General features: G+C 36.0%; 1 protein-coding gene across 1 annotated transcript; it reads right to left on the reverse strand.

Moving 5' to 3' along the window:
- Positions 1–626: 626 nt before the first annotated feature.
- LOC130012886 (salivary glue protein Sgs-3-like) lies at positions 627–20,193 on the reverse strand. The gene is made up of 4 exons (XM_056100974.1): positions 20,184–20,193; positions 13,163–13,908; positions 9,206–9,733; positions 627–632 (listed from the first exon to the last, which is right to left on the reverse strand). Exons 1-4 carry the CDS (start codon positions 20,191–20,193, stop codon positions 627–629), a joined length of 1,290 nt encoding a protein of 429 aa, XP_055956949.1.
- Positions 20,194–20,472: the final 279 nt, after the last annotated feature.

Below are 20,472 nucleotides of genomic sequence, written 5' to 3' on the forward strand. Positions count from 1 at the left end.
TCTCAAAGTGATCAGCAGTGAATATTCGGAAGGACCAGTTTACGTTACTACGCCGTATATAAATAATGTACGACGCCGTGTGATGTGAAGTTACACGTAGAAAGGATTTGAACATATAATTTCGTGTTTAATATAAATCATAGGCACAATATGCAAATGAAAAACCATTTTTGCGGCTAACATCTGCAATTGTGGGGCTGAAAAATCGAAAATCAAATAGTGGTGAAATCTGAAATTTTACAAATGGGGTCAGTGGCTCATAGGGGTAAGTAAACAAAGTTTACTTCCCAGCAGTGAAATCTTACAGGGGGTAATCGTTTAGCTAAATAACAGTAATGACAGTTAAAGTGGCGCTTTACCTTCAGTAGAATTATCAGTTTTTTCACCATAAAAGACATGTATTGGAGCAGATATTTGTGTACAAACATTATCCAGTAGAAAACAGTTGGTATTCTCTATAGTAACTAGTTTCTTAGCTATTGATTGACAAATACGGTCTTGTTTACAATCTTTTATAACAGGATCTGTTGATAATGTGAGTTCATAGTCTACTATAATACTACCAGGTCTACAAATATACAAACATTAATGTTGATAGTATTAGTTTATAGTCTACTATAATACTATCAGGTCTACAAATATACAAACATTAATGATGATAGTGGTAATTAATAATCTGCTGTGATACTACCAGATCATGATAGTGTTAATTCATAGTTTGTTATAATGCTACTAGATTACAATAATATTAATGTTAACAGTGTTAATCCATGTTCTACTGTAATACTAATGATCTAGAGAGTTCATTATGGGCTTGTCATGTAGACCTGCAATAGACAGATTTAATTCTTACATAATGTAGCATTAACTCACGGTCTACTACCAGGGCCCTGTTTCACAAATCACTAAAATCAAAATGCTATTCTAAATTTTATGCGTTTCACGAAAAACGACTGTAGGGTAAAATTGAATCTTAACTGATTCGAAAGGCTTCGGAACTGAAAAATGCTGACATGCTGAACTGACGTTTACAATATCAATGAGAGAGTTTCATACGTTGTAGCAATGTTTACACATGGTCAGCCAGTTGTAGAGAGATGCAATAAATGAGTTTATTGCGTATTATTCGTTTCGAAATGTATCAGTGGGTTCGATTTTAACTTGCACGCTGCTTTCGTGACCTTGGCATTTGATTTACTCGCAGACGTCAATGGAAATAATGCGTATCGGTGAACTAAATCGCTGGAATTTCGTAGTTACGGTATTTTGGATAACATAAACTATTGAGAATTGTCACAAACATATGATATTTCTGGGTGTCTTTCGGGAATTTATAAAATATGATTAATATTTTTAAAAGATTAATAAACGGAGTTTTCCGATGTCAGGCCCAACTCAAACAACTAATCTAAGCTGTAACTTATTGTCAGGTTTTGAAAGTATTTAAGATCTTTAAAAATAATCCACCAAATAACCAATGTTCCGATGCCTAGATTTGAGATGCCATCCCCATATACCCTTTCAATGATACTTTGAAACTGCCAAAGTGCCACACACCTTAGTGGATAATGCCTAAATTAAAATGTTTTTTCCCCAAGATAAAATACATTTGGCTCCTAATACTTCTCTGATTTTTATGTTTTTAACGTAAGCCTTCATCAATAAATAATATACATGCAAGATATTAAAATTTAATTTAAAATAGGCCTATAATATTTTTCAGTAAACACTTTTGAGATAATTGATTGATCAGTTTACAAATCTTCATGCATATGAAATTATGAAATATGTCATGTATTATAGACCATTAATACCAAGAAATTGTCCATTTTAAACAGTTGTCAAGAAGATATATTTTTATAGATAAGAATGCTCTGTCTTCCATGAAATAAGATATGAAATGAGTTCAGATTTTCTTTTACGGTTTTTTTATGGGTGCTTTTTGGTCTGTTAACTATTTAAAAATAAAATTACCTTACATTAAAATAAACGGATTCATCGTAGCTGTATTTCTCATGCCACGAAAATAAATCGAGTGAGAATTGTTTCTGTGAAGGATGGTATGTTAAAGTTATGCGACCCGGGCCATTGGCAATATTATCATTATCCCAAATAGATCTGTATCTCGCAATTTTTTGTTTGAACGTGATCGTCGTTTCAATAAATCTTACTTGTTTTTAATGTCATTATGAAAGGATAAAATAAATTCATTATTGATTTTATATTGTGAATGGTCATACTTTTTGTTGAAATTTGTTTATGCGTGATTGCACAAAGACACATAAGTTTATCAACTTCGCACACTTTTCTCATGAAACCCAAATCTAAGGCCTTTACAATCCCGGGTATTTTCGGTTTTGAAAATCAGATGCACATGCTTAATGTTTCCCTCTCTCGCCAGTTACGTCATTTGCGGGAACTGTTCAAAAAAGCGACCTCTACTGCAGCAGCAATTCCTGGACGGCGTAGGATCTCAAACTGTCCGTAACCGCCTACGTGAAGCCGGATTACGAACTGTTGTTTTGACACGCCGACACTGTCAAATCCGACTTCATTGGGCTCAGAAATACAGGGTATGGCCACAGCAATCCTGGAGAACAGTTTGGATGTGCGACGAGTCGTGGTTTCAGTTGCAACGTGGTGATGGTAGAGCGAGGGTATACTGACGAAGAAATTTCACTAAGCGTTTCTTTTCTTTTTTTTTGAAGAATATCTATATATCCTGTGGCTTAATTGACAATTGTAGTCCAATCAAACAAAACCAAACGAATAAAAAAAAGATATTTGTTACCAGAAAACACTTAAACCGGGGATCTTGTCACATACCTTATATCAGTAACAGCTATAGACAATATACTGGAACTATTGAGGACGCTCTTCATCTGGAAATATTAAATATACTATTTACGTAGCTATACGACATTACGTTTTAATATGAGTACATTTGATATTGATTAGCTTGAGTTTATATAAAAAGATGAACAACCACATATAACTTATAACTGTAAATATTAAAAATACTGTTTAGGTAGTTATACTACATTATATTTTCTATTGATTTAACTAGAAACGACCACATAACTTATTTCTTACCCCTATCTCTAAACTTGTCTTTAATGATATATATTCTGTAGATGTTTTATCACTATATTTAACATCATAGTCTTTCTGTAGTGATAACGTTACACATAAAATTGCACCTGTAAAAACAAAATTATTTAATAACCAGATTTATTATTGCTTCGAATATGGTCTGTGGTAAATATTGTTTCTACAATTGTAAATATAATGGGAAGTGTGACAGAAATGTTATCAAAACATTACAGAATTTCTTGCATCAATCACAGACTAGATACAAAACATTCAAGTATTGAAAAACTTACCAGAACTGACAGTCGTATCGCTAACATAAGTTATAGTTGTATCACCTTTCCTAGACGGTATGTCTGTTACATCTATCGTTGATGGTGGGTCAGTTGTTATATCTGCCGTAGCTGGTATATATGTTGTTATATCTGGCGTAGATGGTATATACGTTGTTACATCGGTGCTAGTTGGTATGGTTGTTATTACATCTATAGTAGATAGTACGTCTGCAACATTTGTATTACGCGGTGTGTCCGATGTTTCACTTGCCGTAGCTGGTATATCAGTAGTTACATCTGTTGTGGATGATATTTTTGCTATTGCGCTCGCCGTAGATGGTAAGCCTGGTATTACTTCTGTTGTGGAGGGTATACCTGTTGTTACATCTGTCGGTAATGTTATGTCTGTTATTACATCTGCGGTAGATGATATGTGTGTTATTACATTTGTGGTAAATCGTATGTCCGTTGTTACATATGCAGTAGGCGGTACTTCAGTTATATTTTTCACAGATGGTATATGTGTTAATACATCTGTGGTGGATGGTATATTTGTTAATACATCTGTGGTAGATGATGTATTTGTTAATACATCTGTATTAGATGGTGTATCTGTTACTACATCTATCGTGGATATTACATCTGTCGAAGGTATGTGTGTTGTTACATATATCGTAGATGGAATGTCTGTTATTACATCCGTGGTAGATGGCATATCTGTTTTTAGATCGGTGGTAGATGGTATGCCTTCTATACCTGGTATTACTTCTGTCGTAGATGGTATGTCTGTTACATCTATGCGTGTTTTTAAATCTGCAGTAGTAATAGGTATGTCGGTTGTTACACTTGTTGTGGGTGATATTTCTGTTATTACCCCTGATGATATTTGTGTTGTTACATCTGTCGTAGATGGTATATCTGTTTTTAAATCTGTCATGGATGGAATATCTGTTATTACATCTATCGTAAATGGAACGTCTGTTATATATGTAGTTGGGGGTATGTATGTTGTTACACGTGAAGAAGAAGGTGTACCTGTTGCTACATATGTCGTGAATGGTATATCTGTTATTACATCCGTGGTAGACGGGACGTTTGCTCCATCTATAGTAAGGTGTGTGTCCGTTGTTACACCTGTAGTAGGAGGTATGTGTGTTATTTTATCTGGCGTAGCTGTAACATCTGCGGTTGATGATATATCTGTCATTATAGCTGTGGTTGATGGTATATCTGTTATTACATCTGGGGTAGATGATATGTGTGTTATTGAATGTGTGGTAGATGGCACGTTGATTGTTAAACCTGTAGTAGAGGGTATATCCGTTGTTGGACCTGTTGTGGGTGATATGTCTGTTAATACATCTGTAGTGAATACTATGTTTGTTGGTCCATGTGTGGTAGGTGGCATATATGTGATTACATCAGTGGAAGATTGTATATATGTTGTTACACCTGCCGTAGACAGTATATCTGTTATTACATCTGCTGTAGATGTTTCTACAATTGTAAATATAATGGCAAGTGTGACAGAAATGTTATCAAAACATTACAGAATTTCTTGCATCAATCACAGACTAGATACAAAACATTCAAGTATTTAAATACTTACCAGAACTGACAGTCGTATCGTTAACATAAGTTGTAGTAGACGACGACTGTGTTGCTAGATCCCCGATGATTGTTGGTGGTATATTAGGTTTTAAAGAGGTGGGTATTTTTACTCCTACACGCGTTGTAGATGTTACCCCCTTGACTGGTACAGTTGATCGTTCTGTATACACGCTTGTTTCAGGTGGTATTTTTGTTGTAACACCTGTAACAGTTTTAGGTGATATATCAGTTGGTATATTTGTTATTACATCTGTGGTAAATGGTATCTGTGTTATTACAGTATGAGGCACGCCCGTTATTTGATCTATCCTAGACGGAATGTCTTTTGTTACATCTATCTTAGATGATATGTATGTTGTTACGTCTTTCGTAGATGGTATATCTGTTGTTACATCGGTGGTTGGTGGTATGTCTGTTATTACATGAATCAGAGATAGTTTATCTGTTACATTTGTAATTGGCGGTATTTCCGTTGTTGCATCTATCGTAACTGGTATATTTGTTGTTACATCTGTCGTGGATGATGGTAAGCCTACTATTACTTTTGTGGTAGACGGTGTGTCCCTTGTAACATCTGCAGTAGTTGCAACGTCCGTTGTTCCATTTTTCATAGATGGTATATGTGTTATTACATCTGTGGAAAATGGCATACCTGTTATTACATCTGTCGTTGATGGTATGTCTTTTATTGCATATATCGTAGATGGAACGTTTGTCACATGTGTAGTAGGAGATATGTCCGCTGTTACACCTGTAGTAGGAGGTATGTTTGTTACTGCATCTGTCGTAGTTGGAAGACCTGAAGTACTAGGAATGTTAGTTCTTACACCTGTTGTTGGTATGCGTGTTACCACATCTGTCGTAGTTGGAAAATCTGTAGTAGTAGGTATGCCGGTTCTTACAACTGTAGTAGGGGGTATGTCCGTTGTTACACCTGTATTAGGAGGTATATGTCTTACTACATCTGTCGTAGTTGGAAGACCTGTAGTAATAGGAATGTCTGTTCTTACACCTGTAGTGGGGTATATGTCCGTTAGTACACCTGTTGTTGGTATGTGTGTTATTACATATGTCGCAGTTGGAAAATCTGTAGTATTAGGTATGTCAGTTATTACACCTGCAGTAGGGGGTATGTGTGTTACTACATATGCCGTAGTTGGAAGACTTGTAGTAGTGGGAATCTTGATTCTTACACCTGTAGTTGGTACACCTGTTGATGGTGGATGTGTTATTACATCTGTCGCAGTTGTAGGGGGTATATCCATTGTTACATCGGTTGGGGATGGTCGTATAGCGGTTACTAAATTTGAAGGAGATGGTATATCTGTTATTACATCTGTGGTAGATGATATGTCTGTTATCAAATGTGTCGTAGATGACATGTCGGTTGTTAATCTAGTAATAGAGGATATATCTGTTGTGGGGGATATTTCTGTTATTACATCTTTTGTAGATAGTATATTTGTTGTTACATCTTTTGTAGATGGTATATTTGTTGTTACATCTTTTGTAGATAGTATAGTTGTTGTTACATTTGTGGTAGATGGCATATATGTTATTACATCACTGGTAGATGGTATGACTGTTATTACATCTGTGTTAGATGGTATATCTGATGTAAACGGTATATCTATTTTTACATGTGTGGTAGATAATTTGTGTGGTGTTACATCTGCGGTAGATGGTATATCTGTTATTACATCTGTGGTAAACGACATCTCTGTTACTACAGATGCTGTAGATGGCTTGTCTGTTTGTACACCTATCGTAGGAGCTATGTCCGTTACATTTGTGGTAGATGATATTTTTACTGTTACATTTTTGGTAGATTTTATGTCTGTTGTTACATCTGTGGTAGATTGTATTTCTGGTATTACATCTGTAGTAGATGGTTTTGGTCTTGTTACATCTGTAGTTGGGGGCATGTGTGTTATTACATCTGTCATAGTTGGAACATCTGTAGTAGTGGGTACATGTATCGTAGCTAAAATTGTTTTTGTTGTATTTGTAACAGATGTAGGTGCCCATATCGTAGTTGGAAGACCTGTAGTAGTAGGAATATTTGTTCTTACACCTGTAGTAGGGTGTATGTCCATTGTTACATCTGTTTGTGATATGTCTGTTATTACATCCGTCGTAGATGTAATATTTGATGTTACGTATTTTCTGATAGATGGTTTAACTGTTATTACATCTGTCGTAGATAGTATATCTGTTATTACATCTGTTGTAGATTGTATATCTGTTATTACAAATGCCGTAGATGGTATGGCTGTTATTACATCTATCGTAGATGGAACAACTGTTACGTTTGTAGTAGGATATATGTCCATTGTTACATTTTTCGGTGATGGTATATTTGTTGTAACATTTCTGGTAGATTGTATATGTGTTGTTACATCTGTGGTCGACGGTATATCTGTTACAAAAGCTGTGGTAAATGGTATATCTGTTAATATACCTGTTGTAGATGTTATGTCTTTTATTGCGTGTAGGGCAGATGGAACGTCCGTTATATCTGTAGTTGGAGGCATATCTGTTGTTACAAGTGTAGTAGAAGTTATGTCCGTTGTTACAGCTGTTGTAATTGGTATATCTGTTATTACATCTGTCGTTGATGGTATATCTGTTATTGCATCTGTCGTTGATGGTATGTCTGTTATTACATATATCGTATATGGAACGTTTGTTAAGTCGGTAGTATGAGATGTTTCCGTTGTTACACCAGTATTAGGAGATATATCCGTTGTTACACCCGCAGTAGTAGGAATGTTGGTTCTTACACCTGTAGTTGGTTCACCTGTTGATGGTGGGTGTGTTATTACATCTGTCGCAGTTGTAGGGGTTATATCCATTGTTACATCGGTTGGGGATGGTCGTATATCGGTTACTAAATTTGAAGGAGATGGTATATCTGTTATTATATCTGTCGTAGATGATATGTCTGTTATCAAATGTGTGGTAGATGACATGTCGGTTGTTAAACTAGCATTAGAGGATATATCTGTTGTGGGGGATATTTCTGTTATTACATCTTTTGTAGATATTATATTTGTTGTTACATCTTTTACAGATAGTATAGTTGTTATTACATTTGTGTTAGATGGCATATATGTTACTACATCATTGGTAAATGGTATGACTGTTATTACATCTGTGATAGATGGTATATCTGTTGTAGATGGTTTATCTGTTATCACATCTGTAGTAGATGGTTTCTGTGTTGTTAAATCTGCGATAGATGATATATCTGTTATTATATCTGCTGTAGATGGTATGTCTGTTATTACAGATGTCGTAAATGGCCTGTCTGTTTGTACACCTATCGTAGAAGCTATGCCCGTTGTTACATTTGTGGTAGATGGTATTTTTACTGTTACATTTGAGGTAGATTTTATGTCTGTTGTTACATCTGTGGTAGATTGTATTTGTGTTATTACATCTGTGGTAGATGGTTTCGGTGTTGTTACATCTGTAGTTTGAGGCATGTGTGTTATTACATCTGTCACAGCTGGAACATCTGTAGTAGTGGCTACAAGTATCGTAGGTTCAATTGCTCTTGTTGCATTTGTAACAGATTTAGGTGCCAATATCGTAGTTGGAAGACCTGTAGTAGTCGGAATGTTGGTTCTTACACCTGTAGTAGGGTGTATGTCCATTGTTACATCTGTTGTTTGTGATATTTCTGTTATTACATCCGTCGTAGATGGCATATTTGATGTAACATATTTTGTGATAGATTGTTTGTCTGTTATTACATCTCTCGTAGATGGTATATCTGTTATTACATATGTTGTAGATTGTATGTCTGTTATTACATATATCGTAGAGGGAACCTTTGTTAGATCTGTAGTAGGAGATGTGTCCGTTGTTACACCTGCAGTAGTAGGAATGTTGGTTTTTACACCTGTAGTTGGTACACCTGTTGATGGTGGGTGTGTTATTACATCTGTCGCAGTTGTAGGGGTTATTTCCGTTGTTACATCAGTTGTGGATGATCGGAAATCTGTTACTAACTCTGCCGGAGATGGTATATCTGTTATTACATCTGTGGTTGTTAAACTCGTATTAGAGGATTTATCTGTTGTGGGGGATATTTTAGTTATTACATCTTTTGTAGATAGTATATTTGTTGTTACATCTTTTGTAGATAGTATATTTGTTGTTACATCTTTTGTAGATAGTATATTTGTTGTTACATCTTTTGTAGATAGTATATTTGTTGTTACATCTTTTGTAGATAGTATATTTGTTGTTACATTTGTGATAGATGGTATATTTGTTACTGCATCATTGGTAAATGGTATGACTGTTATTACATCTGTGATAGATGGTATATATGTTGTAGACGGTATATCTGTTATCACATCTGTAGTAGATGGTTTCTGTGTTGTTAAATCTGCGATAGATGGTATATCTGTTATTATATCTGCTGTAGATGGTATGTCTGTTATTACAGATGTCGTAGACGGCCTGTCTGTTTGTACACGTATCGTAGGAGCTATGCCCGTTGTTACATTTGTGGTAGATGGTATTTTTACTGTTACATTTAAGGTAGATTTTATATCTGTTGTTACATCTGTGGTAGATTGTATTTGTGCTATTACATCTGTGGTAGATGGTTTCGGTGTTGTTACATCTGTAGTTTGAGGCATGTGTGTTATTACATCTGTCACAGTTGGAACATCTGTAGTAGTGGGTACATGTATCGTAGGTCCAATTGCTCTTGTTGCATTTGTAACAGATGTAGGTGCCAATATCGTAGTTGGAGGGGCTGTAGTAGTAGGAATGTTGGTTCTTACACCTGCAGTAGGGTGTATGTCCATTGTTACATCTGTTGTTTGTGATATTACTGTTATTACATCCGTCGTAGATGGCATATTTGATGTTACATATTTTGTGATAGATTGTTTATCTGTTATTACATCTGTCGTAGATGGTATATCTGTTATTACATCTGCCGTAGATGGTATATCTGTTATTACATTTGTTGTAGATTGTATGTCTGTTATTACATATATCGTAGATGGAACGTTTGTTAGATCTGTAGTAGGAGATGTGTCCATTGTTACACCTGCAGTAGTAGGAATGTTGGTTCTTACAACTGTAGTTGGTACACCTGTTGATGGTGGTTGTGTTATTACATCTGTCGCAGTTGTAGGGGTTATGTCCGTTGTTACATCGGTTGTGGATGATCGTATATCTGTTACTAACTCTGCCGGAGATGGTATATCTGTTATTACATCTGTGGTTGTTGAACTCGTATTATAGGATATATCTGTTGTTACATATTTTGTGATAGATTGTTTATCTGTTATTACATCTGTCGTAGATGGTATATCTGTTATTACATCTGTTGTAGATTGTATGTCTGTTATTACATATATCGTAGAGGGAACGTTTGTTAGATCTGTAGTAGGAGATTTGTCCGTTGTTACACCTGCAGTAGTAGGAATGTTGGTTTTTACACCTGTAGTTGGTACACCTGTTGATGGTGGGTGTGTTATTACATCTGTCGCAGTTGTAGGGGTTATTTCCGTTGTTACATCAGTTGTGGATGATCGTATATCTGTTACTAACTCTGCCGGAGATGGTATATCTGTTATAACATTTGTGGTTGTTAAACTCGTATTAGAGGATTTATCTGTTGTGGGGGATATTTCAGTTATTACATCTTTTGTAGATAGTATATTTGTTGTTACATCTTTTGTAGATAGTATATTTGTTGTTACATCTTTTGTAGATAGTATATTTGTTGTTACATTTGTGATAGATGGTGTATTTGTTACTGCATCATTGGTAAATGGTATGACTGTTATTACATCTGTGATAGATGATATATATGTTGTAGACGGTATATCTGTTATCACATCTGTAGTAGATGGTTTCTGTATTGTTAAATCTGCGATAGATGGTATATCTGTTATTATATCTGCTGTAGATGGTATGTCTGTTATTACAGATGTCGTAGACGGCCTGTCTGTTTGTACACGTATCGTAGGAGCTATGCCCGTTGTTACATTTGTGGTAAATGGTATTTTTACTGTTACATTTGAGGTAGATTTTATGTCTGTTGTTACATCTGTGGTAGATTGTATTTGTGCTATTACATCTGTGGTAGATGGTTTCGGTGTTGTTACATCTGTAGTTTGAGGCATGTGTGTTATTACATCTGTCACAGTTGGAACATCTGTAGTAGTGGGTACATGTATCGTAGGTCCAATTGCTCTTGTTGCATTTGTAACAGATGTAGGTGCCAATATCGTAGTTGGAAGACCTGTAGTAGTCGGAATGTTGGTTCTTACACCTGTAGTAGGGTGTATGTCCATTGTTACATCTGTTGTTTGTGATATTTCTGTTATTACATCCGTCGTAGATGGCATATTTGATGTAACATATTTTGTGATAGATTGTTTGTCTGTTATTACATCTCTCGTAGATGGTATATCTGTTATTACATATGTTGTAGATTCTATGTCTGTTATTACATATATCGTAGAGGGAACCTTTGTTAGATCTGTAGTAGTAGATGTGTCCGTTGTTAAACCTGCAGTAGTAGGAATGTTGGTTTTTACACCTGTAGTTGGTACACCTGTTGATGGTGGGTGTGTTATTACATCTGTCGCAGTTGTAGGGGTTATTTCCGTTGTTACATCAGTTGTGGATGATCGTATATCTGTTACTAACTCTGCTGGAGATGGTATATCTGTTATTACATCTGTGGTTGTTAAACTCGTATTAGAAGATTTATCTGTTGTGGGGGATATTTCAGTTATTACATCATTTGTAGATAGTATATTTGTTGTTACATCTTTTGTAGATAGTATTTTTGTTGTTACATCTTTTGTAGATAGTATATTTTTTGTTACATCTTTTGTAGATAGTATATTTGTTGTTACATCTTTTGTAGATAGTATATTTGTTGTTACATCTTTTGTAGATAGTATATTTGTTGTTACATTTGTGATAGATGGTATATTTGTTTCTGCATCATTGGTAAATGGTATGACTGTTATTACATCTGTGATAGATGGTATATATGTTGTAGACGGTATATCTGTTATCACATCTGTAGTAGATGGTTTCTGTGTTGTTAAATCTGCGATAGATGATATATCTGTTATTATATCTGCTGTAGATGGTATGTCTGTTATTACAGATGTCGTAGATGGCCTGTCTGTTTGTACACCTATCGTAGGAGCTATGCCCGTTGTTACATTTGTGGTAGATGGTATTTTTACTGTTACATTTGAGGTAGATTTTATGTCTGTTGTTACATCTGTGGTAGATTGTATTTGTGCTATTACATCTGTGGTAGATGGTTTCGGTGTTGTTACATCTGTAGTTTGAGGCATGTGTGTTATTACATCTGTCACAGTTGGAACATCTGTAGTAGTGGGTACATGTATCGTAGGTCCAATTGCTCTTGTTGCATTTGTAACAGATGTAGGTGCCAATATTGTAGTTGGAAGAGCTGTAGTAGTAGGAATGTTGGTTCTTACACCTGCAGTAGGGTGTAGTTCCATTGTTACATCTGTTGATTGTGATATTACTGTTATTACATCCGTCGTAGATGGCATATTTGATGTTACATATCTTGTGATAGATTGTTTATCTGTTATTACATCTGTCGTAGATGGTATATCTGTTATTACATCTGTTGTAGATTGTATGTCTGTTATTACATATATCGTAGAGGGAACGTTTGTTAGATCTGTAGTAGGAGATGTGTCCGTTGTTACACCTGCAGTAGTAGGAATGTTGGTTCTCACACCTGTAGTTGGTAGACCTGTTGATGGCGGTTGTGTTATTTTATCTGTCGCAGTTGTAGGGGTTATGTCCGTTGTTACATCGGTTGTGGGTGATCGTATATCTGTTACTAACTCTGCCGGAGATGGTATATCTGTTATTACATCTGTGGTTGTTGAACTCGTATTAGAGGATATATCTGTTGTGGGGGATATTTCAGTTATTACATCTTTTGTAGATAGTATATTTGTTGTTACGTCTTTTGTAGATAGTATATTTTTTGTTACATCTTTTGTAGATAGTATATTTGTTGTTTCATCTTTTGTAGATAGTATATTTGTTGTTACATCTTTTGTAGATAGTATATTTGTTGTTACATTTGTGATAGATGGCATATATGTTACTACATCATTAGTAAATGGTATGACTGTTATTACATCTGTGATAGATGGTATATATGTTGTAGACGGTATATCTGTTATCACATCTGTAGTAGATGGTTTCTGTGTTGTTAAATCTGCGATAGATGGTATATCTGTTATTATATCTGCTGTAGATGGTATGTCTGTTATTACAGATGTCGTAGATGGCCTGTCTGTTTGTACACCTATCGTAGGAGCTATGCCCGTTGTTACATTTGTGGTAGATGGTATTTTTACTGTTACATTTGAGGTAGATTTTATGTCTGTTGTTACATCTGTGGTAGATTGTATTTGTGCTATTACATCTGTGGTAGATGGTTTCGGTGTTGTTACATCTGTAGTTTGAGACATGTGTGTTATTACATCTGTCACAGTTGGAACATCTGTAGTAGTAGGTACATGTATCGTAGGTCCAATTGCTCTTTTTGCATTTGTAACAGATGTAGGTGCCAATATCGTAGTTGGAAGACCTGTAGTAGTAGGAATGTTGGTTCTTACACCTGTAGTAGGGTGTATGTCCATTGCTACATCTGTTGTTTGTGATATTACTGTTATTACATCCGTCGTAGATGGTATATTTGATGTTACATATTTTGTGATAGATTGTTTATCTGTTATTACATCTGCTGTAGATGGTATTTCTTTTTGTACACCTATCGTAGGAGCTATGTCCGTTGTTACATTTTTGGTAGATGATATTGTTACTGTTACATTTGTGCTAAGTTGTATGTCTGTTGTTACATCTGTGGTAGATTCTATTTCTGTTATTCCATCTGTAGTAGATGATTTGTGTGTTGTTATATCTGCGGTAGATGGTATGTCTGTTATTACAGATGTAGATGGCCTGTCTGTTTGTACACCTATCGTAGGAGCTATGTCCGTTGTTACATTTGTGGTAGATGGTATTTTTACTGTTACATATGTTGTAGATTTTATGTCTGTTGTTACATCTGTGGTAGATTGTGTTTGTGTTATTACATTTGTAGTAGATTGTTTCTGTGTTGTTAAATCTGCGATAGATGATATATCTGTTATTATATCTGCTGTAGATGGTATGTCTGTTATTACAGATGTCGTAGTCGCCCTGTCTGTTTGTACACCTACCGTAGGAGCTATGCCCGTTGTTACATTTGTGGTAGATGGTATTTTTACTGTTACCTTTGAGGTAGATTTTATGTCTGTTGTTACATCTGTGGTAGATTGTATTTGTGTTATTACATCTGTGGTAGATGGTTTCGGTGTTGTTACATCTGTAGTTTTAGGCATGTGTGTTATTACATCTGTCACAGTTGGAACATCTGTAGTAGTGGGTACATGTATCGTAGGTCCAATTGCTCCTGTTTCATTTGTAACAGATGTAGGTGCCAATATCGTAGTTGGAAGACCTGTAGTAGTAGGAATGTTGGTTCTTACACCTGTAGTAAGGTGTATGTCCATTGTTACATCTGTTTGTGATATTTCTGTTATTACATCCGTCGTAGATGGAATATTTGATGTTACGTATTTTCTGATAGATGGTTTAACTGTTATGACATCTGTCGTAGATGGTATATCTGTTATTACATCTGTTGTAGATTGTATATCTGTTATTACAAATGTCGTAGATGGTATGGCTTTTATTACATCTATCGTAGATGGAACACCTGTTACGTTTGTAGTAGGAGATATGTCCGTTGTTAAATCTTTTGTAGATAGTATATCTGTTGTAACATTTCTGGTAGATGGTATATGTTTTGTTACATCTGTGGTCGACGGTATATCTGTTACAAAAGCTGTGGTAAATGGTATATCTGTTACTACACCTGTTGTAGATGTTATGTCTCTTATTGCATGTAGGGCAGATGGAACGTCCGTTATATCTGTAGTTGGAGGCATATCTGTTGTTACAAGTGTAGTAGAAGTTATGTCCGTTGTTACAGCTGTTGTAATTGGTATATCTGTTATTACATCTGTCGTTGATGATATATCTGTTATTAAATCTGTCGTTGATGGTATATCTGTTATTACATCTGTCGTTGATGGTATGTCTGTTGTTACATATATCGTATATGGAACGTTTGTTAGATCTGTAGTAGGAGATGTGTCCGTTGTTACATCAGTATTAGAAGATATGTCCGTTGTTACACCTGCAGTAGTAGGGATGTTGGTTTTTACACTTGTAGTTGGTACACCTGTTAATGGTATGTGTGTTATTACATTTGTCGCAGTTGCTGGATTTATGTCCGTTGTTACATCGGTTGTGGGTGATCGTATATATGTTACTAATTCTGAAGGAGATGGTATATTTGTTATTACATCTGACATATCGGTTGTTAAACTAGTATTAGAGGATATATCTGTTGTGGGGGATATTTCATTTATTACATATTTTGTAGATAGTATATTCGTTATTACATCTTTTGTAGATAGTATATCTGTTGTTACATTTGTGGTAGATGGCATATGTGTTATTACATCATTGGTAGATGGTATGACTGTTATTACATCTGTGATAGATGGTATATATGTTGTAGACAGTATATCTGTTATTACATGTTTGGTAGATGGTTTGTGTGTTGTTACATCTGCGGTAGATGGTATATCTGTTATTACATCTGCTGTAGATGGTATTTCTTTTTGTACACCTAACGTAGGAGCTATGTCCGTTGTTACATTTTTGGTAGATGATATTTTTACTGTTACATTTGTGCTAAATTTTATGTCTGTTGTTACATCTGTGGTAGGTTGTATTTCTGTTATTCCATCTGTAGTAGATGATTTGTGTGTTGTTATATCTGCGGTAGATGGTATATCGGTCATTACATCTGCTGTAGATGGTGTGTCTGTTATTACAGATGTCTTGTCTGTTTTAACACCTATCGTAGGAGCTGTGTCCGTTGTTAAATTTGTGGTAGATGATATTTTTACTGTTAGGTTTGTGGTAGATTTTATGTCTGTTGTTACATCTGTGGTAGATTGTATTTCTGTTATTACATCTGTGGTAGATGGTTTGGGTGTTGTTACATCTGCAGTTGGTGGCATATGTGTTATTACATCTGTCGTAGTTGTAGTAGTGGGTACATGTATTGTAGGTAAAATTGCTCTTGTTGTATTTGTAACAGTTGTAGGTGGCAATATTGTTGTTACATCAGTGACGGATGTGGGCGCAATCTTAGTTGTTACATCTATCGTGGATGATTCTGTTCCACTACTTGCTGAAAAACATGTTATTATAGAACCTATAAGAATTGGAAACATAATACTATTTATTTTGTTTTCCATTACGCACTACGCACGCAAATATATTTCCTATTGTACTGAGATATATTATTTGTTAATCTAGTGAATGACCAAGTGTGTAAACCTCGGTAATTAGACTGAACATGACTTAACCAACAACTAAAACAACACTGACTCATAACAACTTAGAAAGAGTTTTCATTGAAGTTTAATAACATCGGTCAAAGTCTACTTTTCAAAACACTCGAGTAAATATGCAATGGCCAGACAAAATACGACAAACGGAGATTATTAAGGGCAGATTAAAAAAAACACAAATAAACATCATTCATCAATAATAAAAGTCGCACCACGTTTGATTTTGTTTTTAGACATGAACATAAACAGTTCATATGGGCGGCTTATCTTACGGCCTCATTTCTATCGCAAAGAATTACACTGTCAAAAGTGAAAATGGACGTTTTTTGTCTTAATAATGAGTAATTGCTCCACCAATCCTCAGACATTCAGCAATTCGTCGTGGCATACTCCTAATCAACCGAGCAATCAAGATTTGGGGCAATCTGACCCACTCCTCTTGCCGTGCCACGGCCAATTCTTGCAGTGTTGTCGGTTGATGTTGACGAACACGTCTCCCGATCATGTCCCAGACATGACTTGGTGGCGCCATCGAGACTTTCAATTTATGTTGTCTGTCGGTTATATATAGATACAAAATTATCGATGGTTAAAAATGTGAGACTTACAACTTTTGGAAAAGCAATTAATAAATTAAAAGGTAGAACAGAAATGTATGATATTAAATATAAAGCGGTATTCAAAGAAATAAAAACAAGAACTGCGAATGATATAATAACACTTGCTATAAAAAAGTTCGTGGCATAGATTATTTTATCAACTGACATAAAGCTGCGTATGGAAGGAGTCGTTCAAACGAATGCTGTTGTTAACAAACTATATCACCAATTAAACGACGACATCACTGCCATCACCATTGAAAGAACTGGGGGCAGTGATGTAAAATAGCCGGCCACTAGTTGTGTAAGTGGTGATATTTTCTTTATGTTTCCAACGCAACAGCATCCACATGCTCGTTCCACATTCAGCTTGGAACTCAGTTGATAACATAATCTATGTCATGAGGGCTTCTTAACAAGTATTTCATTTACAGCCGCGTCCCCATCAGCTTCAACCACGTTGCGGCCAGGCTGGAACAGTGGAACGAAGCTCGCCACATGCTTGCTACGCTGTTACGGCCTTTTTGTATATATATGGAAGGTACTGAACCTCGTCCACCAGTTCCAGTCTAGCATCCTAACAGGAAACATCAAGAAACTAAAAAATGTTCTTGATTGCTTGACGTTTGGTTGTTCTCTGCTTTGAAAGTGAATGAGGGCGGAGTAAGCATGGCGCGGCGAAAAGGCAGCTTACGCCTGGTAGGCACGCCACGGGAGTGTGGTGAGAACGTACCCCAGTCTGACTGCTAACCGCGAGAGAATGGTGGGAACACGGTGCGCGAAGCCAGAGCTTGGCCAAAGGCGTATTAAGACCTTGACCGCGCTGGGCGTAGAAAGCGGTTGGCGCAAGCCCCACGCTGCCGTTACGCTCTCTTCATGCCAGGAGACCAAGTGAATAGCCTTTTCTTTCCTAGGAAAATCGATATCAGCTCAGTCGTCATCTCGAATCAGTAATTTTCATCGTTGGATAATATACCAAATTGGTCCGACACGGTACCGGCTTTCAGGAATGGGCTACAAGCTAATAGCCTACGTAGCAGAATTGGACACAGAAACGTGTAAATAACAACGACAAGTAAATCTATGACAATAATACTTTTAGAAAACGTTCTGCCGTTCTGATCAATTTACGCAGTTGTATATGGCAGAAATCAAATCTGCGCCACCGAAAACATATATACATTGACACTATGGCAACCATCTTGGAAATATGCTAATTATGTTAACATGTGATCATTTTAAAAGTTTGTAAATGTCAGAAATGGAATCTGCGACCCCGAAAACATATATATTGACACCAAACACTACTCTTAAACAAAATCTTCACATCGTCCCATTTCCCGACTAAAAATACCCGCCATCATGGAAATATCTTCATGAAGTGATGGGAAAAAATTTGAAATATAGTCATGACACCTGTGAATACTAATACAGTTGACATGTCGATAACATTATAAATAGGGTAAATATGAAAAAAATAAGTTGGAATATTATCGAAAATGGCTACCCTCAGATAATGGCCTCCCATACCATGAAGACCTACATTGTTCTTTGGTTTTTTTGTCATTGGTGTATTAGTTTCAAACATGTTAAATACTTTTAAAATTCGCCAATAATTTACAGTCTAGATTAGTCGTTTGAGTCACAAATATCATGTTTGTGACAATTTGTGTTATCCACAAATATCATGTTTGTGACAATTTGTGTTATCCAAAATACCATACACCGAATTATCGGACGTGCACAGTTTTTTTTAATCAAATCTATATCAAAAATAAGCATCAATCTTTATAACAGTAGTAAGTATTAGACCGTCGCATCTACAACACACGTAATAGAATTTGGAGAAATGAAAAGACAGCGACATTTCTACCATGGCGTAGTTCCGTTTACCTTCGACATTATCAACGTAAATCCTGCGACATCAAGAGGAACTCCGTAAAACAATTATCTGACTTGTCATGTTAGCCTAATACAAATAGGCAAACAATACTTACACGATATTGATGTTGACCTATAAAGTAAAATTAAAATGAATATTACACGACAAATCTGTATAAACACCTTTCAAATATGATATCATTTTCTGTGAAACATAAGATTTTATCAAATTCACCCCCACAATATTTAGATCATTCTGAACATCTGAGACACGCTACCTGCGGAGAAGTATCTCAGACACAGTCAATAGCCATGATATCCATATCACGTAATCTACACATCACAGGTCATGACATTAACGTCAATGGGTCATGGGGTCAACAACACGTTACATTGTAAAAAATAGGTTTATCTTCAGCATTGTTTCCTTTGCACCCATAAAGACTATATAATTCGTCCAGTCCCAACATGTTCTCTCTTCTTCCAATGATTTTTCACAAAAATAACACTACAACTCATAGAATTGACGTCGTCTTCAATGACAGCGTCTGCAAATGGTTGTTCATAGAAGCTGACACTATTTTGTGCGTCGGTCATGTCTATTTCAGATACACACAATCAATTCTGTTGACGTTATTAGCGTTGGGATTGACTAATAGTTAATTTATTTCAGTTCTAAAACAAATATTTTAAACTTAAACGCAAATTTAGAAAAAAGCCAAATTCTGGGTGCGATTACTGAGCAAAATGGCCATTCACTGTATACGTGCGAAAAAAAAAGCTAGCCACCAATTAATTTTCGTACGTTAGTTACGTACGTCTTTAGATTGGTCTTCTTTTTGACAAATCCGCAAAGATTAAAGAAAACCCTGCGGTTACCATGCAAGATACGCCCAGATTTTGCAAGGGATGGATAGAGAACAAGCTAAAAAAAACGTGATTTTTCGTACAAACAGGGGCCAAAATCCATGATGTTACGGTCCGATACATGCTAATATCCAAAGGAACCGAGATGTTGCGGGGATAAACCTATATTTCAATTTTCGTCAAAATCAGATAAAAATTGTGACCTAGAGTGTCCACAAATTGTGGGCGGACGGACGGACAGACAGGGGCGACGACAATATACGTCCACATGAAAATGTGGCCGTATAAAAATACCATTAAAAAATTAATTGACTGGTAAAGTTTACACTTACCTACATTCATACCGAGTTCCAACCAGCATGCACTCACCACTACAGGTTATACACTGGGCCACTTTCTCTAAAATATAAGTTTCAAATGAGAGAGAGAGAGAGAGAGAGAGAGAGAGAGAGAAACTAGGTCATTTCGGGACTAACATATGGTTTAATTTTATTTCAATAATTCGCTTGTGCGTAGGGGTCTTTAGCAGTGGGAGAAAACCGGAGGACCCGGAGAAACCCCACGAGGTTGGACAGGCGACCCTACTCCTTGTCACGTACAGGCCTTATGATACAGCGCGCG

This window comes from Patella vulgata, chromosome 5 (genome assembly GCF_932274485.2).
Source record: "Patella vulgata chromosome 5, xgPatVulg1.2, whole genome shotgun sequence".
Classification (NCBI taxonomy): Eukaryota; Metazoa; Mollusca; class Gastropoda; family Patellidae; genus Patella; species Patella vulgata.